A 24400-nucleotide genomic window follows, 5' to 3' on the forward strand; every position below is an offset into this window, starting at 1 on the left:
ACTAGGTTTATGCCACACACGTGGAGTTGCATACATTGCTTTGTAATGTTATAGTTATGGCCTCACTATTTTAAAGATTTTTAAGCTCTTGAAGCAGCAGTCGTGTCAGCTACAACTTTACTACGCTAGACTTGCTCTGTTTGATGAAAATCACGCCGCTACCTTTAATAGAAGGCGGACTCTGGCTTCCCGTCCCAGCCGGAGGACCATAGAGATGTCCGGTGCGGCAGGCCTCCTGGCGCAGCCATCGAGATGCGCAGGGGACGGCTAGAGCGTTGCTCGAGGAGCCGGTTTCAGCTTTTCTAGTCCTCCTTCCCAACATGGCGCAGTCGGTTAACATCACCGAGCTGAGTCTTCCGCAGCTGGAAATGCTCAAGAACCAGCTGGACCAGGTGGGGACGGGCCGCAGAGACACTCCTTCCCGCCTCACACCCCCTGCCCACGCGAACGCCCTCGCCCCCTCCCCACTCCCCTGTTTGGGCGGCCTCCCTTCCCCTGCGAAACCCTCGTCCCTTCTCCGGCGGCGCCCCTCTCCCCGTCCAGCGCCACGCTGACTCTCTTTCTTGCTCTCTGTAGGAGGTGGAGTTCTTGTCCACGTCCATTGCCCAGCTCAAGGTGGTGCAGACCAAGTACGTGGAAGCCAAGGACTGTCTGAACGTGCTGAACAAGAGCAATGAGGGTATGGGGGGAGCGCGCGGAGGCAGCCAGGGGGGTGCGGCGAGCGGCTTCTGGTCCCGCCTCCTAAACCAGTCTTCCTTCCCTGAGACGAGGAAACGCTCCATTACTTGTTCTGTTCCTCTTGTGAGCCTTTTGCATGTTGCCCACCTAGAATTGAAATGTACAGGACATTGCTCCTGGTGCCCCCGTTGCCGTTCTTTTCATGCGATCTGCGCGGTGCCCTTTAACGTCTTAACGTTGGAGCTGACAGCCTTCCCCAGATGTTTGTCTTGATTGCCTTCACAGGGAAAGAATTACTTGTCCCACTGACGAGTTCTGTATCCTTTCCAGAGGAACTATCCTGCCCTCTTCTTCGCTCCTGTACCCCTCCCCCTCCAAAAAGGGTGGGGGTAGTTTTGATGACTCCAGAGTGCCCCATGATTCTGAGAGCTCTTACTAGACACACTGCCTAGCTCTCCTATCTATATCCTGGGGCCAACATCTAGCTATTGCCTTGTAAGCACCGAAGAGTATATGTAATTGAGGTGTGACTATTTCCCTTTTTCGTTTGAAGATAGGATCTAATATAAAGATAAAACGTGGTTTACGCTTTTACTAATAACTTAGAACACATAAGCAATAGAAGAATAGGATATAGAAACAAGGGGGTTGACTCAGATTATTAATTCTCAATTTCAGTTTAATTGTGGCTCTTATTCCTAAACTGTGGTTACTACAAAACCTGGATTGTGTCTACCTGTTGAGTGTTTTACTTGAATGATCAAGTTATGACAACAGGACACCTGTAAACTGTAGTCTGAGAACTGACAGGCTGAGAGAGGAACACCGAAATAATAGTGTACTAGGGATTGCCTAAATAATGAACATTAAATCCATCAGGAATTAGCTAGTTTGTGGTTGGGGGTGTTGAGGGGAAGTGGGGCTGGCTTCTCACTTTCGCTACTCTACAGCAGTAAGAAAATGTTGTATCTAGTCTTTCTGGAGGGGCTCTTAAAGGGTGGGAGATGGCATCAGGGCAAGAGAGTGTCTCAGTGTGTGTTTGTCATTTTCTCCAGAAGGAACCAACTTCGCTGTCTCCACATTTGGAGTGTACAGGTATAATTCTAAAGACTACAGATTATCCAGTCCCTGCGCCTTGTAGCTTTTTAGAAAAGAGGGTCTTAGGCTGACAAGGAATCATGGCTCATGCTGGGCTAGTTTTCCCTTAATTGATGCTTCTCAGATGTATGTCCCTGGGAAACTACATGATGTAGAACATGTGCTCATCGATGTGGGAACTGGCTACTATGTAGAGAAGGTGAGTGTTAAGAACCAGGTACATGGCCCTCTGAGCAAGGAAAGGAAGTTTAGGGGAAGATGTAGAGAGAGCATGGGGTGTCCTTTTTTTTTTTTTTTTTTTTTTTTTTTTTAGAGAGTAGGACATGGGGGGGCAGTGAGAGAAAAGAGCATTGATGTGAGAGAGACACATCGATTGGGTACCTCCCACACACACCCAACCTGGGCAGGGGATCAAACCTGCAACACAGGTACATGCCCTTGACCGGGAATTGAACCTGTGACCCTTCATTGTGCAGGCCGATGCTCTAACCACTGAAACACTGGCCAATCCTCTTAGCCCCTCATTCACCTCTGACCTTTTAGACAGCTGAAGATGCCAAGGACTTCTTCAAGAGGAAAATAGACTTTCTCACCAAGCAAATGGAGAAAATCCAACCAGCCCTTCAAGAGAAGCATGTCATGAAACAGGGTAAGCTTGGCCTGAGGCACCGCTTCATCCTTTGTACCTCATGATAAAGAACATGGATTGCAGTGTGAACCATGGGGATGTCCCCTTTGCTGGATTAAAACCATAGCTTTCTCTTTTGTGTCTTGTGTTATTCTCTAGATTCAGTGTATTACATACCCACTATTTGTAGACTCCTGGGTTAGGTGTTTGAGAAATTTAGAGGAAAGAAATCATGTCTGTGTTCTTAATAGGGATTGAATGGGGGAAAAGATACATGTAAATGAACACACAAGAAAGAAATAGCCCTAACTAAGTACTAGCAATTGCAGCCCTAGCTATACATTAGAATCACCAAGGGAGTTTGAAAAGAAAGCCTGGGTCAATGCTCAACCACTGAGCTACACCAGCCGGCTCAGTGGTTGAGCATTGACCTATGAAGCAGGAGGTCAGGGTTCGATTCCCGGTCAGGGCACATGCCTGGGTTGCAGACTCGATCCCCAGTGTGGGGCATGCAAGAGGTGGCCAATCAGTGATTCTCATTGATGTTTCTTTCTCTCTCTCTTTCTCTCCCCCCCCCCCCCCGTCCCCCTTCCTCTTTGAAATCAAAAATATGTTAAAAAAAGAAAGCCTGGGGCCCCCTCCAAACAAACTAAATCAAACTGGGTAGTGGTGAGGGCTAGGGGTGGGCAAGGATTCCAGGGTTCGATATTTTATTTTTAATGCCCCAGGTGATGGTAGTCAAATTGTAAGGCATGGGTCTCGTAAAATGCCCCAGGTGATTATGTAACACAGTCAGGATTGAGAACCACTATTCTAAAGGCAAAAATAGCCCGGCCACTGTAGCTCAGTGGTTGAGCGTGGACCTATGAACCAGGAGGTCTCCATCCCTGGTAGGGGGTGTGCTGGAGGCAGCCGATGGATGATTCTCTCATCATGGATGTTTCTATCTCTCCTTCCCTCCCTCTCTCTGAAATCAATAAAAACCTATTTAAAAAATAAAAATACACATTAAAAAAATAATAAAGGCGAAAATATTTTCACGTTATAATTTTTGGTTATATCTGACTCACTTAATATTGTATTTTGTTCATTTTTATATCCCAGTGGTTTGCATATTTACTGATACATTGTAGATTCCAAATTTCCGGTAGTGGATCACTGTGTTAAAAGTTTTATTAACTATAGTTGGTGTCTACCACTCCTTAAAATTCCGTCACTTTTCCTTAACTCTGGGTTCTTCCCTTCGGCTCCTGACCCGTCTGACTTTTTCCCCCCACAGCTGTCATGGAGATGATGAGCCAGAAGATTCAGCAGCTCACAGCCCTGGGGGCAACTCAGGCGGCCAAGGCCTGAGATCCTGTTTCAGAAACCAGGCAGAGACCCTACTTCCAGGGCCTGGGACTTTGTGGTGGGGAAGAGAAGGGTTTTGTGTTTGATGCCAATAAATGTTCCAGCCGAGCAGAATGTTGGTCTATTCTTGCATCAGTAAGGGACTGGTGAAGAGATGGGAGGGCAGGGGTCGAGAGTGTGCCCCTCCCCAGAGCCTGATGCAGGGCTTATCTTGGAGGCTCCGTCTGACCCCCGGAGGAGCGGGCGGCCTTTGCGCTGGGCGGGGCCTGGAGCCGTGGGAAAGGCTGACGGGCGGAAGTGAGGCTGCGCGGGCACTTCCTTTTCCGGCTCGGCGCTCCCGCCCTCGCACCGGAGAAGCTGCATGGGATGCCGCTTCCCGCGGGGACTCCTACCTTTGTTGTTGCCGCCGCCCCTCCGTGTCCGGCACCGCGTGCACAGCCTGGAGTGCGTCCAGCCCTCCAAACGACCCCGCTGCAGCCTCATGGCACCGCCCCGAATAGGGACGCACAACGGCACCTTCCACTGCGATGAAGCCCTGGCATGCGCATTGCTGCGCCTCCTACCGGAGTACCAGGTACGGTGCGCCTGGGGCCGCCCGCGGGCCTTCACTGGGTCTGTGGTTCCTGGGGCGGCCCGAGCCCCCTCCTGTCCTTCCCGACTCCCCTAGAAACCTAGCATTAACCCCCTACCCGCGCTGGCAGCTCCTCACCCCGGGTTCCTCCTACAGGATGCAGAGATTGTGCGGACCCGGGACCCCGAAAAACTGGCTTCTTGCGACGTCGTGGTAGATGTGGGTGGCGAGTACGACCCTCAGAGACACCGATATGACCATCACCAGAGGTGGGTTCCCACATACCTTTCCTTCGCTTCAGCTTGATTCAGTGCTCCACTTCAGCCCTCCGTGAAAGCAGACTCTTGAGTCCCGTCCCACTACAGCCTTCCATCCTAGCTCTCCGCCATCTAGCTGGCCTGGGACCTCCCTGAGTCTAACCTGCCCGGGTCTCCCTTGGCTCCTCGTCAGTCCTCATGCCCCTCCCAGCTCACCTCCTTCTCTGGCCGTCAGACTTTCCCCCACCAGTACTGTTTCTGCTTTTTGCCAATAACTTACAACTCTAGCTAGGCATCTCTCATCTTGAAAATAGAAATAGATACAAGATCCTCTCTTGTACACCACACTGTTTAAAGTGATTATCTGTGAGGGATTAAGTGTACATGCTCATAAATGATGTTAGCAGGGAACCCTCCAGTATTTACAGCCTAATCTCTCACTATCACTCTTCAAAAGAAGAGCTGACCCTGGCTCCATATCCCTTCCAATTCATGTCATTCATTCAGCTGGTTCTCTGCCAGTCTCTCGCCACTGGAAATGCTCAGGAAAAGGCCACCAGTGACTTCAACACCAGCTCAGGTTACTGGCTAAGAGTCTCACCTTAACGTACCTCTTGGTGGGACTTGACATTATTGACTCTTATTTCCTTTTTTCTAATGATTTGACATACTGGTACTTTCTTTAAAAAATTATGTAGGCCCTAGCTGGTTTGGCTCAGTGGATAGAGCATCAGCCTGCGGACAGAAGGCCCCCTGTTCGATTCTGGTCAAGGGCACATACCTTGGTTGCAGGGTCCTCCCCGGCCGGAGCCCTGGTCTGGGCTCCTGCAGGAGGCAACCAATCAATGTGTTTCTCTCACATCGATATTTCTCTCTGTCTTTCCCTCTCTCTAAAAATCAATGGAAAGACCTTACCAGTTTGGCTCAGTGAGTTGAGCGTCGGCTTGCGGACTAAAAGGTCCTCGGTTTGATTCCAGTCAAGGTGGGGTTTCAGGCTCAATCCCCAGTAGTGGGGCGTGCAGGAAGCAGCCGATTAATGAGTCTCTCTCATAATTGATATTTCTCTCTCTCGCTCCCCCCCCCCCCCCCCGTTCCTCTCTGAAATCAACAAAAATATTAAAAATAAATAAAATAAAATAAAAATAGCCCGACCAGCATGGCTGAGTGGTTGAGTGTCGACCTATGAACCAGGAGGTCACAGTTTGATTCCCAGTCAGGGCACATGCCCAGGTTATAGGCTCCATCCCCAGTGGAGGGTGTGCAGGAGGTGGCCGATCAGTGATTCTCTCTCATCATTGATGTCTCGCTCTCCCTCTCCCTTGCTCTCTGAAATCAATAAAAATAGTTTTTTAAAGAAAATAAATAAAAATCAACGGGCAACTAGGATGAGGATTTTTTTTAAAAAAAATTTAATTATGCACTATTTGACACATAAAATAATGATTTAACATTTCTGGCCCTAGCCAGTTTGGCTCAGTGGATAGAGCATCAGCCTGAAGACTGAAGGGTCCTGTCAATTCCTGGTCAGGGCACATGCCCAGGTTTCGGGCTGATCCCCATTAGAGGGCATGCAGAAGGCAACCAATCAATGATTCTCTCTCATCATTGATGTTTCAGTCTCTCTCCTCTCCCTTCCTCTCTGAAATCAATTAAAAGATGTTAAAGAAAAACACAAACATTTCTGGAATATAAAACATAAAGTGAACACCCATGAACTAGTCTCCCCACCCAAGAATTTGAACATTTCCTTTGAATCTGTCCCTATGTGCTTCTTCCCTATCCCATCTCCCCACCTCCTTCAAAGTAAACAGTATCTCGATTTGTGTTCATCGTACCCTTGTGTATAGTTTAGCACGTCTGTTTCCACCATTAATTTAGTTTTGCTTATTTTGTTTTTTGTTTTTGTTGATTGTCACCCAAGGATATTTTTTTCTATTGATCTTCAAAGAGAGTGGAAGGGAGGGGTAGGGGGAGAGAGAGAGAAACATTGATTGGTTGCCTCGGGGCACTAGGGATCGAACCTACAACCCAGGTATTTGCCTTTGACTCCCTTGACCAGGAATAGAACCTGTGACCCTTCGGTGCATAGACCGACACTCAAACCACTTAACACACCAGCCAGGGCAGTTTTCCTTCTTTTTGGACTTCCCCTGGGGGGTTATTGTTACTAGCCTTTTTAAATTTTTTTAACATGTGTGGGGTTTTTTAATTCAGAGAGGAAGGAAGATGGATAGAAACATTGATGCGTGAAACATCGATTAGCTACTTTCTACATGCCCCCTACTGGGTGGGGATCAAGCCCCCAACCTGGGCATGTGCCCTGACCAGGAATCTAACCAGAGACCTCTTGGGTCATGGGTTGATGCTCAACCACTGAGCCACACTGGCTGGACTGTTACTAGTCTTTTCTTTTTTTTTAATATGTTTTATTGATTTTTTTATGGAGAGGAAGGGAAAGGGATAGAGAGTTAGAAACATCAATGAGAGAGAAACATCAATTAACTGCCTCCTGCACACCCACTACTGGGGATGTGCCCGCAACAAAGGTACATGCCCCTGACCGGAATCAAACCTGAGACCCCTCAGTCCACAGGCTGAGTTCTATCCACTGAGCCAAACCGGTTAGGGCTGTTACTAGTCTTTATACCATATATATATTGTTGTTAATTCTCACATGAGGATATTTTTTCCATTGCTTTTCAGAGAGAGTGGAAGGGAGGGAGAGAGAAACATTGATATGAGAGATACACTGACTGTTTGCCTCCCACATGTGTTCCAACCCAGGGCAGGGAGCAAACCCGCAACCCAGGTACATGCCCATGACCAGGAATCAAACCTACAACCCTTCAGTGCATGGGCCAGGGCTCTAACCACTGAGAACACTGGCCAGGGCTATACCTTATATGTATTTTATTAAAACGTTTTGTATTTACTCAGTATTTAATAAAAATCATTAAAAAAAATAATAATAAGCTCCCTAGGTGATTCTAATTAGTATTTACAAATTATAGCTATGGTTTCTACTTCCCTAATAACTTTTCCCTATTCCCTAATAACTTTTCCACTGCTACTCACATTCCTGCTTTCCTCACTTACCCGGACCACTGCAGGTAATCTTGCATCTATTCTCCATGCTGGCTGGCACAGTGCTCTTTCTAACATGCACTTGACTACTTAAAGTCTCTCAGTGGCTCCCATTACATACAAATAGAAGTCCAAACTCCAAAGAATGGCATGCAAGGCCTACCATGACCTGGCCCCTGCTTGCTCTTCCACCTTTTTTTTACCACCCACCTCTCACACCCAAGCTCCTTTCTTGCAATTCCATGAAGAGACCTCTTAGCCGTGTACATGTCGTTTCTCACCCTTTATCTGGTGAACACCCCATAAATTCATTGCTCAGGTATGACCTGAAAGCTCTCTAAATCCCCCCCCACACACACACTTCCTTGCTTATAACATAGCTACAGCATTCACTTGGTTGTTTGTTTGTCTGTCTTGTCTGCCGTTAGCAGGTAAACGTGAAGACAGGGACATGGTCTGTTTTTTTTATCCCCAACGTCTAAACCCAAAGCCTGGCATGTTGTACGCATTGCGTTTACCGTCTCGAATGCATGCACAGAGACTTTAAGCTGCGGTCTGTGTGACCCTTACGGAAAAGCCAGAGCCTCTCCAGCTGGGCTCTCTCTTCCCGCTCCTGCAGTATTCCCCAGCCTCCTGCCCCACGTTGTGCCTGCACATGCACATGCACATGCACATGCACATACACATACACGGGGTTCACTGGGGCCACGCTGCCTCAGCCCCCCTCCCTGTGCTCCTCAGGTCTTTCTCAGGGACCATGAGCTCCCTGTGTCCTGGGAAGCCATGGCAGACCAAGCTGAGCAGTGCGGGACTCATCTATCTGCACTTCGGGCACAAGCTGCTGGCCCAGTTGCTGGGCACTATAGAAGAGGACAGCATGGTGGGCACCCTCTATGACAAGGTGGGGACCTGAGGACAGATGCCCCACACATGCATCTCCACCAGGCCAGTTGGGAGTGGCACTCACGTCAGAGTCCCAGCCCATAGCTAGCCCACTACTGTCTCCCTCAGTCAGGCTCATCTCACAAGGGCATGCGGTGGTGGTGAGAAGTAACGTGGAAAAGAGCTTTGAAAACCATAAAGCAGTGTTTCCAGTCTTCTTCTTGGCCTGACATACATAAAAATGACTGTCCAACAACTTGGCAATAGAGGAGGCTGCTGATGTTTGGAAGCATGTGGCTCAGGTTCTGGCTGCCTGAAAGGGGAGAGGAGCATATCAGGCACCACTGTAATTCACCAGAGGCACATGTGTTGGGAAGGCTGATTATGAAAACATCTTCAGGTTCCACCAGCGTCTCCTGAAAGCAGTTCAGATTCCTGCTGTTGGGGAAGGCACAGGGCTAGCGGCCCTGGCGTGCTGTCGGATCAGTGATTCCGAGGACACCTACTAGACCCTGCTCCTGTGAAGTTCAAAGTCAAACTTCAGATTCCGCCAGCTGCTTTTTGCAGACAGACTGTTCACTTCTCTGACTCGGCTTACCTGCCCCTATGGCTCAGCATTAATATGAGCCAAAAAAGTAAAAAAAATATGAATGGTTAAATTGGAGGCTAGAATGCTAAGGTTGTAGACTGCCTGGGTTAGTTTTTCCTTCTGCTGAGGGGTTTCTTAGCAACTGAACTAAATTACACCCAAGTTTTAACCGATTATCAGGTTGGGGTCCAGACTAAGGGGCGGGGCATAGAGGAGTTTCTTCTTTGGCTCTCCCTGAGGATGCTTTTTTCACATACCACACGTGTTGATATGTAAGCCTATTTTGTAGGGCAATTTTGCCTTGAACACCGATCTCCCATATCATTTCTGCCCCCAAACTCTTGAGGCATTGTCCCACCATTTCTTACGGCTTAGGAGACGCAGCAACTGCTGATGCCACGCAGCCCGCCGTGGACTTCTCTGGGACCACACCCCAGCGCTTGATGTCTAGACCTATTCTCTCCCAACTGACTCCTGTGCTTGGCCAGACCCTCCTGGGCCTCATGAAACAGGTCACTGAGTAGCCTACTCAGCCCCTCTAGAGATTTACCCTCCCTCAGCCACAGAGATCCATCCCACAGAGCCCCTCCTGGAACTCCAGATCTTTGCTCAGAAGGCAGCAGCCTCCTCCCCACATGCTGCCTCAGCTAGGGCCTGGGTGATAGAATGAGCACTGGATGAGAAATCAGGGGATCCAAATTCCAGCACTATTAGCTCTGACTGTAAGCAAGCTACTAGATACCCCAATTCCCCTTTCCTCACCCAGTTGTTGGGAGATCCTCACAGGCTCATTGCATTGAGATTAAATAAAAGAGTGTATACACATAACTTTGAAGCCTGTAAAACTTTACCGTGCAAGTGGTAGGTACCCTAAAAGCATTTCTGCTGCTGCCTTAGATGTATGAGAACTTCGTGGAGGAGGTGGATGCAGTGGACAACGGGATCTCCCAGTGGGAGGGAGAGCCTCGATATGCGCTGACCACTACACTGAGTGCCCGGGTTGCCCGGCTTAATCCCACCTGGAACCAGACCAACCAAGACACCGAGGTAAGGAGGGCCCAGGGGAAGGAAACGAGGCATGTAAGACCTCAGGGGAGGAAATGAGAGTGGCTATGATTCCCAGGCGGGGTTCAAGCGTGCAATGGATCTGGTTCGGGAGGAGTTTCTGCAGAGACTAGACTTCTACCAGCACAGCTGGATGCCAGCCCGGACCCTGGTGGAAGAGGCCCTGACCCAGCGATTACAGGTACCGGCATGGGAGGAGGCATTGTGGCTCAGGCATTAGTGACTACTGGTGGGCTGCTGGTCAGCAGAGGCTCCTCCTACCCTGAACCTTCCAGCCACGCCCCACTTCCCTTTCAGGTGGACCCAAGCGGGGAGATAATAGAGCTGGCACAAGGTGGATGCCCCTGGAAAGAGCACCTTTACCACCTGGAATCTGGGCTGTCACCCCCAGTCACCATTGCCTTTGTTATCTACACTGACCAGGCTGGACAGTGGCGGGTGCAGTGTGTGCCCAAGGAGCTCCATTCATTCCAGAGCAGGTGAGGCCCTGTTGCAGCCCTGTAGAGGAGGCCATAGCCTTGGCCTCTATCCTGTTCCCCCTCTCAGTTCCTCAAGGCCTCCATTTGCTCTCACCAACTTGCTCTTTCTGCTCGCTTGTAGGCTGCCCCTGCCAGAGTCATGGCGGGGTCTTCGGGATGAGGCTCTGGACCAGGTCAGTGGAATTCCTGGCTGCATCTTTGTCCATGCCAGCGGCTTCATTGGTGGGCACCGCACCCGAGAGGGTGCCTTGAGCATGGCCCGTGCCACCTTGGCCCAGCGCCCAGCACTTACATCTCCTTCACATCCCCTCATCCAATAAAATTTCTTCCATCTCATACTGACCAAGTCTTTGCCACATTACCAACCTGCACCATCCTGGGAACTTGCTGGAACTTGGAGGAAGCGAAACATCTATTTCGTGCCAGAGCCCATGCTAGACCTTCAGGACTTTTGGTATTTTCTCCGCTTTTCTTGCATAATCATTTGAAAACCATCCAGTTCCTAAGATTAAATAACTTGACAAACTCCCAAAGTCCATGCCTTTTTTTCTTCACCATACCCTAATGCAGTTCCCTTGAGAAGAATCTCATAATTGAGTGGGAAACACAGAAAGAAGTTTTTTATTAGAAGTGGGAGTGAGGAGAGTGGGGCCGAGCAGGTGGTGGCCCTGGGGGAGGGTCCCAAGGAGCAGAGGTTGGGGATGTCTCAGTGAAGAGGGGCAGATCATGAATAGAAGCCCCACCCCCAGCTGGGGGCTCTTGGGTTCGGCCAAGCGCTGGGCTAAAATGTGGAAACTGGGCATTGACAAAGTACATAGGGATGTGGGCAATTCGGCCTGTGGACCAGCACTGCGGAAAGGAGAAAGAAAAGTCTTACGGGCTGGGCTCAAAGGCCATGTGGCAGAGCCACACAGCAGCCAAGGCCCTCAGCTCCTCCATCTCACTCCTGAAAACCCCCCAGCCTGGTCTACTCACCACACTGAGCAGAGCCCCTTTGTTGAAGGAAGGATGGAAAGTGATGCTCTGGGCCTGGGCTCCTGGCTCTCCCTGGATAATGCCACTAGTGGGAGAAGAAACAATAAGCAGGCAACTAGAGGCAGAGGTGGGATGTGGGTTTAGTGAGGGAAGGCTGATGAGGAGCCCAGATCTAATGGCCTGCCCAGCACTTACCAAGGAAGTAGCTCAAACACAGGACTGTTGCGAGTGCGAAAAAGGAGGATGACTGGCTTACCATCCTGGACCCGGGGATTTCCTGTAAGAAATGTATGCAGGAAGGAATCTAGAGGCCGAATCCCAGGGCAGGGGCAGAGAACTGCCGCCAGGGCATGGACACTCTGGTAAGGTGGCTAGGGCCTGAGCATAGTCCCTCCTCCCACCTCTTACCTTTCATGAGCACAGCCAGACGCTCCCCACTGGGGTCCCAGACCATGGAGTGAGCCTCTCCCCCAAGTCTGTGGGTCAGAACAGTAGGTTGGGGGGGGCTCGGCACGATCTCTCACATTCCACTGCCTCTCCCCCTCACCCACTCAGCTCACCTTTCCTCTCCATGTGGTGTCTGTACTGTTGTCTCTGACAGATCTGCCACAATCGTTGCTGATTTTGCACCTCCAACACGCCCCTTTCCCTCACCTGTAGATAAGGGCAGAGGCTCTTAAGTACAGGAAACGGGCATCTGACTTGTCCCCTGCCTCCTCTCCATCACAAGCATCAACACCTCTCATCTCCCAAGCTGCTTTACTTCCCTTATCCTTCAGAGTAGCACATTCCAGAGGGTTCTTGCCTCCCTCTGACTACCCCAGAGATGGTCTGCACTCTGAAGTGTTTCCCCCAACTCACCACAACGTTCTGGGAATGATAAGGAGTAAATCAGTGGTTCCCCCAATACAGTGAACAGCAGCCGATTTCCATTTGGGCTCCAGCAGCCTGTCTGGGATCAGGAAGCAAAAGGCAAGGAAAGGGTGGTCTACAGGGGAATGTAAGAGGAAAGAAGTAGAGGGGGCGGGGAGATAAGCTTGGGGAACCAGGGGCCCAACTCCTCCCCAGCTTCTTTGAAACTCACTTGACATCGCCCTGATAGAGTGGGCCACCTCTCACAAGTCCACATCTGGGCCTCCCAGACTCTGCACCAGAGAGAAGCAAATCACAGCTTAGGACCTCTGGTTCCAAAATTTAAACTTCACTCCCTCTGTCAGTCCCGGGGTCAGGTCAAAGAATAGGAATGAGGCCAAAACCGGTTTGGCTCAGTGGATAGAGCGTCGGTCTGCGGACTGAAAGGTCCCAGGTTCGATTCCGGTCAAGGGCATGTACATTGGTTGCAGGCACATCCCCGGTAGGGGTGTGCAGGAGGCAGCTGGTCGATGTTTCTCTCTCATCGATGTTTCTAGCTCTCTATCTCCCTCCCTTCCTCTCTGTAAAAAATCAATAAAAATATATTTTAAAAAAAAAGGAATGAGGACAGAAGATCCTTCCTGCTTCAAGTTCCAGGAGCCAAGTGCCTTTCTCCAGGTCATTCTTGCCCTCCCTCTGTCCTCCTCCCACTCACCGAAAGACAGCTGAAGGAGTGGAAGCCAGGACTTTGCTGCCATCTGGGGACCAGAGCAGGTTGGTAACGCCACCTCCCCGAAACCAGGGAAGGGGAACACAAGTCTCTGTTGAGACATCCCATACCTAGGAGAGGGGGGTCAAGAGAGTAGACAGGAAACTCAAGCACCCCTATCATCTCACAGGGGCTCCCCTCTTTAAGGTACAAAGAACCAGAAAGGGAGGGAGCAGGAAAGGGCTGTTAAAACAGGAGGAAATATGCCCTAGCCAGTTGCTCAGTGGTTAGAGCGTTGGCCTATAGACTGAAGAGTCACATGACGATTCTGGTCAAGGGCACAAGGACACATACTGCAGTTGCAGGCTTGATCTCCAGCCCTGATCGGGGCGAGTGCAGGAGGCAACCAATCGATGTGTCTCACATCGATGTTTCTCTGTCTCCCCCGCCACTCCCTTCCACTCTAATAGAGTAAACATCCTCGGGTGAGGATTAACCAAGAAAAAGGAGGAAAAATAAGTTTTATGTTTACCATCTGAGTCTGGATGATGCAGCTCCTTCCCTAGGTAAGTTTAAGACTGGATGGACAATTATCCCTCTCCTTCCTAAAGGACATTGCCCACCACTAGGCAAAGAAGGCTCTTTCCTCAACCTGAGGAGTGGCTGCAATGACCAAAAGCATGGGGACCAACCTACCAAGATAGCAGCATCCACAGGTGAAGCTGAGAGGAGCCGCCCCCCACTGGGGGCCCAGGCCAAGCTGGTGACCGGTGTGTGCCCAGGGTGCGAGAGCACTTGGGCACAGCCAGAAGAGGGTCTGCCAAGAGGAAATAGGGTATGAAGTCAGAAGACATGAAGAAAGCCCCTGATTTTATTTCCTTGCCTCCTGATAAAATTTCCAAATCCCAATGGCCCCTCAGAGCTCAAATCCAGGTTGGAGAAATGAATAAGGATTGTGCAGGTTAAAGATAAAAATAAGGAAGGAAAGGCAATGTCACCACCAGTAGGTCCATAGAGGAAAATGGGTAAAAGGGAGTAAGCTTTCACTATAGTCCTCAAGGAGAAAGAAAACTTTCTGACCAGTAAAGCTAGAATTGGTAAGCTGGGGAGATGTCATGCTCCACCAGAGAAGACAGCCCTCTTCCCACAGGACCATCTTGCGAGAGGGGCCTGGTATAAATTCTTCTCTTGCCAGCCCTGACTGGTTTGGCTCAGCGGATAGAGCCTCGGCCTGTGGACTGAAGGGTGCCAGGTTTGATTCCAGTCAAGGGCATGTACCTTGGTTGCAGGCGCATCCCCAGTAGAGGGTGTGCAGAAGGCAGCTTATCAATGTTTCTAACTTTCTATCCCTCTCCCTTCCTCTCTGTAAGAAATCAATAAAATATTTTTTTTAAAAAAATTTTTTTTAATTCTTCTCTCGCCAGAATCATCTGCCACTCCCCAGAACTCATCCTGTGCTGCAAAACCTGTGTTTTTGCCTTTCCTTATAAGAATCAGTCTCCCGCCAAAACCGGTTTGGCTCAGTGGATAGAGTGGCGGACTGAAGGGTCCCAGGTTCAATTCTGGTTGAAGGCATATGCCCAAGGTTACGGGCTCAATCCCTAGTAGGAAGTGTGCAGGAGGCAGCCAATCAATGATTTTTTTCATCATTGATGTTTCTCTCTCTCCCTCTTCCTCCCTTTCTGAAATCAATAAAAACATTTTTTTTTTTTTAAATCAGCCTCCCTCCTCTGCTCCTGCATTGTTTTCTGCTTGCCATAAAAATGCTGCCTAGGGGAGGGTGGGGGTAAAGGGGAGAGATCAACCAAAGGACTTGTGTGCATGCATATGAGCCTAACCAGTGGTTAAGGACAACATGGGGGTGGGGGCATGCATGGGGAGAGGTGTGGGATGGGAATGGGGGGATGAGGACAAATATGTAATACCTTAATCAATAAAGAAATTTAAAAAAAAAAAATGCTGCCTAGGGGTTGGCCTCCAACACTAGGCTGGGAACTACTTGAGGGTACCACTGTGCCTTAGCTTTGCATCTCCAGAGCCACATATTTGACCTGACAGGTACAGGCCACTGCCTGATTTAGGGCCACCCTCTCGCTTTTCCACTTAACTATAACCACTTTTCCACTTAACTATAACCACTTTTAGCTCCAATGAGGTCTTCTTAGGCCACTGATCTACAACTTATGCTTTAACATTACAGTAAATCATAGTTACCTTTCCAGTTCATAGAGACCTATCTTATTTTTTTCGGTAGCTCCCCTGTATTCTACTGAACAAATAACCATAATTTATTTAGGCATGGGCATTTCAGTTTTGCATCAGCTTTTTTTTTTTTTTTTTTTTTTTAATGTTTTTTACTGATTTTTAGAGAGAGAGACAAACATAAATAATGAGCCCCAGCTGCTCTGGCTAAGTGGATAAGCGTCGGCCTGTGTACTGAAGGGTCCAGGGTTCGATTCCAGTCAAGGGCACATACCTCGGTTGTAGGCTCCCAGCCCTGGTTGAGTGCATGTGTTGGAGGCAACCAACTGATGCATCTCTCTCACATTGGTGTTTCTCTCTGTCTCTCCCTCTCCCTTCCACTCTAAGAAAAATATCAATGGAAAAAATATCCCCAGGGTCCTAACCGGTTTGGCTCAGTGGATAGAGCGTCGGCCTGCGGAAGGGTCCCAGGTTTGATTCCGGTCAAGGGCATGTACCTTGGTTGCGGGCACATCCCCAGTAGGGGGTGTGCAGGAGACAGCTGGTCAATGTTTCTCTCTCATCGATGTTTCTAACTCTCTATCCCTCTCCCTTCCTCTCTGTAAAAAATCAATAAAATATATATTTTTAAAAATATCTTCAGGTAAGGATTAATAAAATAAATAAATAATGAGAGTGAATTATTGCTCGGCTGCCTCCTGCATGCCCCACACTGGGGATCGAGCCCTCCACCCAGGTATGTGCCCTGACCAGGAATCGAACTGTGACCTCCTGGTTCATAGGTCAACGCCCAACCGGTTGGGCAGTTTCTTAGTTTTGACAAATGTAACATGGAAATATATTTAAAATGGGGAAATTGCATGATGGATATATCAAAACTCTCCACTATCTTTGTTACAAATCTAATCATCGCCCTAGCTGATTTAGCTCAATGGATAGAGCATCAGCCGGCGGACTGAAGGGATCAATGATTCCCTCTCATCACTGATGTTTCTGTTTCTATCTCTCTCTCCCTCTCCCTTCCTCTCTGAAATCAATTTTTTTAAATTAAATAAATAAATAAAATTATGCCAAAATAAAGTTTATTAAAAGTAAAAAATTAATCAGAAGGATTTCCTACTTTTTCTATGATCTGAATTAAATAGCATGGAGATGATCTTTCTTTGACAATTAGATAAAACGCTCATAAAACAATGTCAGCCTGGCATCTTTTTAGTGGTAGAGCTCATCCCTTTTAATTTCTTCAACAATCCACTTCAGTAGTTTATATTTTGCTAGAAAAGTGAACATTTCCTTTAGACTTTCAAATCTCTTAGTCTAAACATGTATATAACATTCTTTAATAACTCCATTTTCTTCCATATCTGTGGTTATCTCTCCATTCCCATTCTGGAAATAGCATATGTACTTTGATTTTCTTTTACCTCAACAAGGCTGACCAAAAGGTTTTTTTCTTTATTCATAACTTAAAGAACAAGTTTCTGGTTTTATATTAGTTAATTCTCCTGGGGATTATTTTTCATTGGTTTCAATTTATATCCATATTAACTCCCTTCCCACCTTCCTTTAAACCTGTATCTGACAGTCTTCTAAAAGAGACAGTCTTTCCACTCCTTAATTCATAGATATATATACTTCCCAGAATCCCAGAAGCCCCTACTTCTGTCCCTTTCTCTAGATTAAAGTATTTAGCACCTCCACCTTGACCTTAGGTCTACTTCTCCCGTGGGAACTGCTGTGAGGACAAAGAACTTCTCCTTTGAGACCTCCGGACTACACCTAGCAGGGCCACAGCCTTTAGGCCATGGTAAGACAGAGTGGGACTCACCTGGTAGACAAGGAGGTGGGGTCCAGGGTCCAGATGAGAATGCAGCTCTGGCAGGCCACAGCCAAGACAGAGGCACTGAGGGGCTTCCAGGCCAGAGCTGCCACATTTCGCTGCAGCCGGTGCTTCAGAGAGGGGACTATAGTGCTGCAAAGAAAGGGTTGGAGACTGAGTCCAAACAGGAACACTCAGGCTCAGAGGAACTGAGTACAGTTGAGAGGCAAATCTACAGAGAAGAAAGCTCATTACGCAGGGCTGGGGTATTGTGGGACAGGATCAGATAAAGGTTCCATCAGGATAGAGGACACATCCAGTTCTAGAAGGAGCCCTGTGGACCAGGCCCAGGAACTGCAGGGCCCTCCTGAGACCAAGGCGGGAGACGGAAGTGGAGACTAAACCATGGAGACTGAAGAGTCAGAGCTTGCCCAGAAGGCCCCACATACCTGTTAACATTATACACGCGGATCGAATCATCTAGCAGGGCCACCGCAAACTTGTTGGTGTGGGGGTGCCATGCAAAGACCCGCAAGCAGCAGCTGGACCTGGGGCAGGAATGAGCATGAAGAGTCCAAATCTATACCTATCCTTACCCCAACCCAGAAGTTCAGATTCCTTTTCACTAAGAACATTATTGTTTTTTACTTTTTGTTTTATTTTTAAAAATATACTTTATTGACTTTTTACAGGGAGGAAGGGAGAGGGATAGAGAATTAGAAACATCGATGAGAGAGAAACATCGACCAGCTGCCTCCTGCACACTCCCTACTGGGGATGTGCCCGCAACCAAGGCACATGCCCTTGACCGGAATCAAACCTGGGACCCTTGAGTCCGCAGGCCGACGCTCTATCCACTGAGCCAAACCAGTTAGGGCTTGTTTTATTTTTTGAGGGGAGGTAGAAGGAGTGAGAATGTGGGAGGCAGTCAGGAAAGGGGTGGGAGGAATCTGTGCATAGACTTCCCTCTCCCCAAAAGAAGCCGCAAGTTTCAGGACTTCCTTCCTACCAAAGCCTCAGAGCTTGCACACTCACCAATTTGTGACTTGGGCAAATTCAGCAATCAGATCTTCACTCCTGAGCTGTAAGATCAAATCGGATCAAGGATGCACTGGGACAAAAGGAGCTAATCCCCATAATGTTCCCACTGGACCACACCCACCTTCTGCAAGTTTCCCACCCCACCCCGCCCTTAAGGAAATGGAGAGGGGGGTGGGAGTGGGAAGGGCCAGGGGAGAAAGCTAAACTTACAGACAGGTGTGGGAACAGGGACCCATGGAGGGAGGAGGCCCATCGACAGAGTGCCAGGGCCCAACTGGACGCAGTCTTCACCCACTCAAACACTAAGGGGTTGAGAAAACAGCTCTGATTAAACCATTCACAGGGGTCTAACTGGGCACCCTCTTAGGTGAGGGATGAGCACTCCCCAGGTCCTTCTATTGAATAAGTGTTTCTGGACGCCCACTCTGGGATATGCGGGGTAGGTAGAGGGGAGAAGTAAAGATGGCAGCAGTGTAGACAACTGGCCGGGGAAAACAGGGCTAAAGGGAAAGGGGCTGGGCCAACAGGTACCAAGATGAGTTAGGGAGACTGAAGGGGTGATGCCAATAGCAAAACTAGAGAGGGCTGGAGGGAGAAATACTTACCCTCCTCCTCCGAGTTAGCAATTTCATTCAGCACCCCAAATAGGCCCATATCACGCCTGACGAGAAGAGGAAGCTGTGAGTCAGAATACTCTTCAGTCTACCTTCTACAAATATCATTCATTCACTCAATAAACATGTATTACAAATAAGAGAATTCACATTTATTGAGTGGCAACTATGTGCCATGCACTTTATATATTGTTCTTTCATTTAATTATCACACTAAAATGAGCATTCTGCACATTTTACCAATTAGGCAACTAAGGCTCAGATGCCTTTCAGGGCCTTGTGAGCCAGTCAAGGAATAAAGACTAGCCCTACGTCAGTGAATGGAAAGCCATGGGAGGATTATTCAGCAGAGGCATTTTAGAAAGATCAGTCTGGCTGCAGATTAGAGGGGGTGTTTGGCAGACAAGTGAACACCCAGGTGTGGAGCATCAATTGCAAGTCCAGCCCAGGACACCAACATCTAAGGGACATCAGGAAGAGAAGCAGCAGCTGGAGAGGCAGAAAGTGAGAAAGGGCCCAGGACTGAATAACTTTCAGACAATGAATTGATATTTAACTTCACTCACATACAAAGAGACATGCAAATTAAACCAAACTGTAATACCAAATATTGAAGTTTTTTTGGTGTTTTTTTTTAATATATTTTTATTGATTTCAGAGAGGAAGAGAGAGGGAGATAGAAACATCAATGATGAGAGAGAATCATTGATTGGCTGCCTTCTGCACGCCCCCTATTGGGGATTGAGCCCACAACCCGGGCATGTGCCCTTGACCAGAATCAAACCCGGGACCCTTCAGTCCGCAGGGCAATGCTCTATTCACTAAGCCAAACCAGCTAGGGCCCAAATACTAAAGTTTGACAGCACTCTCGTACACTGCTGGTAGGACTATAAATATGAACAATTTCTTTTATTTTCTTTGACATTTTTTCTTTTCTTTTTTTAAAATGTTTTTATTGATTTCAGAGAGGAAGGCAGAAGGAGAGGGAGATAGAAACATCAATGATGACAGAGAATTATGGATCAGCTGCCTCCTGCATGCCCCACACTAGGTAGGCATCAAGCCTGCAACCCTGGCATGTGCCCTGACCGGGAAGTGAACCCAGGACCCTTCAGTAAACAGGCCGACACTCTATCCACTGAGCCAAACAGGCTAGGGCCAGAGGATATTTTGTTCATTGTTTTTTTGGGTTTTTTAGAAAGAATGGAAGGGAGGGAGAGAGAGAAGAGAAACATCGATGCAAGAGGCACACCAACTGGTTGTCTCCCACACTCGCACCCCAGTGCCCGGACTAGGGCTGGGGCTCAAGCCTGCAACCTGCAACGGAGGTACATGCCCTTGACCAGAATCGAACCTTGCCCAAGCTCTAACCACTGATCCAACCCGGCTAGGGCTACGTATGCACAATTTCAAAGGAGGACTATTTGACAACAGCACATGAAATTACAAATGAACATACCCTTTGATACCAGCTACTTCATTTGTAGGAATTCACTCTACAAATGACAATGATAATAGCTAACTCTTGAGCGGATTCATATGGGCCAGGCATTGTTCTCTAAGTGTTTTACCTCTACTAACTCATTTAATCATCACTATAACCTTGTGAGACAGGTGCCATTTTACAGATGAAGAAACTGAGGGACAGAGAGAATAAGTAATCTGCCCAAGGTCACACAGCTAGAAGTGGCACAGCCAGGAAATTAATCCAGGCAGTATGGCTCCACGCCTACATGTGCAAAATGAATGACCTCGGCACAAGATTATTCACTGCAATCTTATAGCCAACCTTGCTGAGTAGGGAGCAGGTTCACGTAATCAAATCAGAAAGCAAGTCATTAGAGCTGAAACGGAAAAACTGTTGCACAGCCTTGAGTTCTACAATGAGGACTGAGAGCCTAGCAGCGGAGGCAGAGGGGTGGTGACCTCATCATCTCCAGGAGACCCTTTGCCATGTCTCACCAAGTATTGATGCATCTCTTCCACACTTGCTCCCGATGATGGATGAAAGCAGTTCTTGTGCCATGGTCCAGCCTCCCAGGGTTCTTCAGGGGGTCCTTGGACAGGTTTAGGACAGGAAAATTGATCCACTATAGCCCAGAAATGAGAGGTTGACAATGAGTCAGTCTCTTTCCCAGATCTCTGCTGAACTCCCTGCCATCTCTGACCCAGGGCTGGACTAAGGGTAAGAGGCTCCAGAGACCCATTTCCCATTTCCACAAATACAACACTTGAAAAACCGGAAAACAGCTCTTAGCTCCCTTATCTGTAAAACTACAATAAAATTTCATAGGGTTGTTGTGATGATTAAATCTTATAATATTTGTGAACACCTAACTCAGAGCCTCCTTCCTACAGAGTAAACGCTCAATAAGTGACCTTTTTTTTTTTTTCTTCCTTTTCCTTCCCAGGAACACCACGGGGAAAAAACAAAAACTCTCCCAAGTTGTGCTTTCCCAGTTCTCCCAGATACTGACCCCACCTTTTCAGTACTTCTGCACCCTCACATCCCCTAGGTTTGCCCTCACAAGTCTCTCCACTCTCTCTAGGCCTGCCCCACAGCTTCTCAGCACCCCTCATCCTCCAATCCGAGCCCTAAAATACATCCCGCTCTTCTATTCTTCTCCAGCCCGGGCCAGGCAGTTTCCAGTCCGCCAATGTGAGGACTTGCAACCCCAACCCCGCCCCCACCGCACAGCCTCGGGTCCCTGGTTCTCCCTGACTCCGCCCCCAGCCTGCAGGTCCCCTCCCTCCTCGCCCCGGCCACCTGGCCCCGGAAGTCAGGAGGAGGATTCTCATAGCTAGTGCCTGTCACCAGCTCGTTATTGTGCTCGTATAGGGTGACTTGGCCCCTAGGCGGAGGCGGAGGGAACAACCCTAGGGAGCACATCAGGCCGGTCCTGAAGACGTCCGGAATCGGCAAACTCGCGAATGCAGCGCCTCTCTTAGTTCCCGGGCTAGATTCGGATGCGTACGGGTAGCCGCCTGGGACAAACAGCGAAGCAAAGCTCAACGGAAGTGAAGAGAATAATGAAGAAAAAGGACGCTTGCGCAGTCGGGAGTGGGGGGCGGGGGGATAGACTTCTAGCGCTTCCTCGCGCGCCGCCTAGCGGCTGGAGGGAAAACGGCTTGGACACGTCCGCAGGGCCAACCCCTAGTTGGGAGGTTTTTGTTTTCTTCCTGTGTGGCTGCTGTTTTTCCCAGTTCCGAATTCCCAAATACAGTCTCCCACTCTCTTGGCGCTTGGAAAGCCCCAAATAAGCCACGTTCAGGGAAGTACCTCATTTAACCCTCCCAGGACTGTGAATCGCACCGAGGAAGACACAGACGGTCACATGGGCTGGAAAGCCTCCAGGAGAAGAAAAGTCATTGAGAGCGAGAGTGTTGGCTGCCAGAACCTAGGGCCCACAGGGCTAGGCGTCCTGGAAGGAAAGGGGGGAACAGTTGGAAAACAGTAGAATTTCCTGAGCATTTGTTATAAGCGCTTGTATAATCTTTACAACAACCCCCTGAGGAGAACAAGACACTGAGAAACCTGACCTAAAAATATCAAAACCAGGCATTCTAACTTCAGAATAAGTGAAATTGCTCTTATTCTACCTAACTCCAAGGAGCCTAATGCAGAATAGGGGCTCCTCGGCTTACAGCTACATGACCTTGGGAAAAATCATTGAATTCTTTAAGCCTCCGCTTCCTCACTTGCAGTGTCCTAATTATTTCATGTGGTTGTTTCCCATTCAAAATGGAAATGAAGCCATTTAATAAATTATAAACGGCTAAACAGATATCAGAGATCATTAGCCATAACTGTCATGGACTAAACGACTTAGGCATTGGTTCATTCATTTAACAAATGTTAATGAGCACATTCCAAGGACAGAGAAACTGGGGATTGAGCCTGCAACCCGGGCATATGGCCTTGACCAGAATCGAACCCAGGACCTTTCAGTCCTCAGGCTGACGCTCTATCCACTGAGCCAAACCGGCTAGGATGGGACAGAGAAATTTTCGAGGCACAATCCTCACTCCCAAGAACTGCTCATCTCATGGTAGGTTCTAGGGCGCATTATAGTTTAGCATTCTTAGATTCTGTATCTGCTGCTCCTTTCTACCAAGAGTTATTCCCAGACCAGAAAACAAGGACTCTAGAATGTTAATTAATGGCCATAGGACTCATCTGAGGATCTTGCCAAAATGCAGATTCTGAGTGGACCTGTGAAGCTAAATTTCCAAAAAGCTCCCAGGTGATACCGCACAGAACAATTTTGCAAGATCCCTTCACTGTAGCCTGGGAAGTCCCAGAAGGCTTACAGAGCATAATGTAAAAACCCTTTGGGGAACTAGTTGGGGAAGTTCTCCTTGGGAAGGGGGAGCAGGACGGGTTTGGAGGTAGAGGGAGTCTGTGACAGATTAGTGGAAAGCGCTGAGAACCCACCACAAAGATTTTGTTTTGCCTCAGGCGTGACACCATCCAACCCAAAGATACCCCCAAGAAGTTACTATGGCCTGGGCCTGCAACTTCCACCTCCCTTTGACGAAGCCTGATTTTCACCAAGAGGCTGTGTTATAATTAGCGGGTGGGTGCTTGCCTCTTAGCCCGTGATGGGAACTGGAAGGAGGAACTGGGCTCTGTGTATTCACATTCCGACACCGCCTTCCCCGTACTCCTTATTCAATGTTCCTAGAATGGTTTTCACAACTTGCAGATTCTAGGGAGACTGGAGCGCAGGCCTAGCGCACTCCCCACTAACTTCACCAGGAGGGGGCGCGACCGCCCCGGCGACACAGCGACGGTGACCCACAGCCCCGGGGGCAGGGAGAGCTTAGCGGGAGGTCGCCACCAACCCCCTACGACCTGGGCGGGAAACCGAGGCAGCGCCCGGGCTGCTGCCCGAGACTTCTGGCATGGGCCCCCCACTTTGGGAGGCAGCACGGGAGCCGGGGCGCTGGGAGCTCGGCCCGCCGCCCCTTCCCGGCGACCCGGCCGGGGCCGGTAACCAGGCGCACATGGCCCGCCCAGCCCTGTTTGTCCTGGCGGCGCGCCGCCGCTGTTTGAGGCGGTTTTTATCTCCCAGAAACCAGCAAAACCCCAAGCGGAGTCTCGGGAAGATGAAAGGGGCCGAGGGGCTGGGGAGGGGAGGACCGCGGGGCTGCGGCGGGCTGGAGCTGGCACCGGACAGGCGGAGCCCGGGAGGCGAGCGGGCCAGGCCCTGGGGGGTCTCGGAGCGGGCGGGGGCGCGAGTCCGGGGTCCACTCCAGGTCTCCTCTCGCGGGCCAGCGTCCAGCGTCCCCCGCCGGTAGCCGCCCCCCGGGCCCGGCCCCCCGAGACATCCTCGGAACGCGGATTTCTTCAAAGCGTCTTTGAAGACGCGCCGGAGGGCAGGAGATTTCGCACCTGGCGGAGGGCGGCCGAGTGGGGAGGGGGCTGGCACCCCGAGACCGCCCGGCTCGCCGCCTCGGACCCGCCGCCCCCGGCCCCCCACCTCCTCCCGCCCGCCGGCCCGCCA

General features: G+C 49.4%; 3 protein-coding genes across 5 annotated transcripts; 2 read left to right on the forward strand and 1 right to left on the reverse strand.

Annotated features, from left to right (window-relative positions):
* The first annotated feature begins 247 nt into the window (after positions 1-247).
* Positions 248-3862, forward strand: PFDN5 (prefoldin subunit 5). Its single transcript, XM_079774658.1, has 6 exons — positions 248-392; positions 577-679; positions 964-995; positions 1901-1975; positions 2320-2425; positions 3684-3862. Exons 1-6 carry the CDS (start codon positions 321-323, stop codon positions 3755-3757), a joined length of 462 nt encoding a protein of 153 aa, XP_079630784.1. The 5' UTR covers positions 248-320; the 3' UTR covers positions 3758-3862.
* Positions 3863-4059: 197 nt separating this feature from the next.
* On the forward strand, positions 4060-11023 carry MYG1 (MYG1 exonuclease). The gene is made up of 7 exons (XM_079775751.1): positions 4060-4328; positions 4482-4594; positions 8408-8567; positions 10035-10184; positions 10261-10383; positions 10500-10681; positions 10803-11023. Exons 1-7 carry the CDS (start codon positions 4116-4118, stop codon positions 10999-11001), a joined length of 1140 nt encoding a protein of 379 aa, XP_079631877.1. The 5' UTR covers positions 4060-4115; the 3' UTR covers positions 11002-11023.
* Positions 11024-11279: 256 nt separating this feature from the next.
* Positions 11280-21934, reverse strand: AAAS (aladin WD repeat nucleoporin). Of its 3 annotated transcripts, none has more exons than XM_079775748.1 (16): positions 21661-21934; positions 20856-20983; positions 18885-18940; positions 18490-18581; positions 18274-18320; positions 17688-17786; positions 17248-17391; positions 13914-14034; positions 13224-13348; positions 12741-12801; positions 12518-12608; positions 12217-12310; positions 12065-12132; positions 11852-11933; positions 11657-11741; positions 11280-11530 (listed from the first exon to the last, which is right to left on the reverse strand). In XM_079775748.1, exons 1-16 carry the CDS (start codon positions 21781-21783, stop codon positions 11306-11308), a joined length of 1641 nt encoding a protein of 546 aa, XP_079631874.1. In that variant the 5' UTR covers positions 21784-21934; the 3' UTR covers positions 11280-11305. The 3 variants fall into 3 exon arrangements, with proteins under 3 accessions (XP_079631874.1, XP_079631875.1, XP_079631876.1); XM_079775749.1 differs by lacking the exon at positions 21661-21934 and adding an exon at positions 21371-21506; XM_079775750.1 differs by lacking the exon at positions 21661-21934 and adding an exon at positions 21376-21504.
* Positions 21935-24400: the final 2466 nt, after the last annotated feature.

This window comes from Cnephaeus nilssonii, assembly GCF_951640355.1.
Source record: "Cnephaeus nilssonii genome assembly, chromosome: 6".
NCBI classification, from domain to species: domain Eukaryota; kingdom Metazoa; phylum Chordata; class Mammalia; order Chiroptera; family Vespertilionidae; genus Cnephaeus; species Cnephaeus nilssonii.

What these genes read in the sequence shown, in the direction of transcription:
- PFDN5 (XM_079774658.1), top strand. Translation starts at nt 321, where the DNA reads ATGGCGCAGTCGGTTAACATCACCGAGCTGAGTCTTCCGCAGCTGGAA. An exon ending in CTGGCTACTATGTAGAGAAG is followed by an intron (nt 1,976 to 2,319) that starts GTGAGTGTTAAG and finishes CTGACCTTTTAG; the next exon opens with ACAGCTGAAGATGCCAAGGA. An exon ending in GAAGCATGTCATGAAACAGG is followed by an intron (nt 2,426 to 3,683) that starts GTAAGCTTGGCC and finishes TTCCCCCCACAG; the next exon opens with CTGTCATGGAGATGATGAGC.
- MYG1 (XM_079775751.1), top strand. Translation starts at nt 4,116, where the DNA reads ATGGGATGCCGCTTCCCGCGGGGACTCCTACCTTTGTTGTTGCCGCCG. An exon ending in GCCTCCTACCGGAGTACCAG is followed by an intron (nt 4,329 to 4,481) that starts GTACGGTGCGCC and finishes TTCCTCCTACAG; the next exon opens with GATGCAGAGATTGTGCGGAC. An exon ending in CCCTGACCCAGCGATTACAG is followed by an intron (nt 10,384 to 10,499) that starts GTACCGGCATGG and finishes CTTCCCTTTCAG; the next exon opens with GTGGACCCAAGCGGGGAGAT.
- AAAS (XM_079775748.1), bottom strand. Translation starts at nt 21,783, where the DNA reads ATGTGCTCCCTAGGGTTGTTCCCTCCGCCTCCGCCTAGGGGCCAAGTC. An exon ending in ACTCCTTCAGCTGTCTTTCG is followed by an intron (nt 12,802 to 13,223) that starts GTGAGTGGGAGG and finishes TCTCTGGTGCAG; the next exon opens with AGTCTGGGAGGCCCAGATGT. An exon ending in GTGTTTGAGCTACTTCCTTG is followed by an intron (nt 11,742 to 11,851) that starts GTAAGTGCTGGG and finishes TTCTCCCACTAG; the next exon opens with TGGCATTATCCAGGGAGAGC.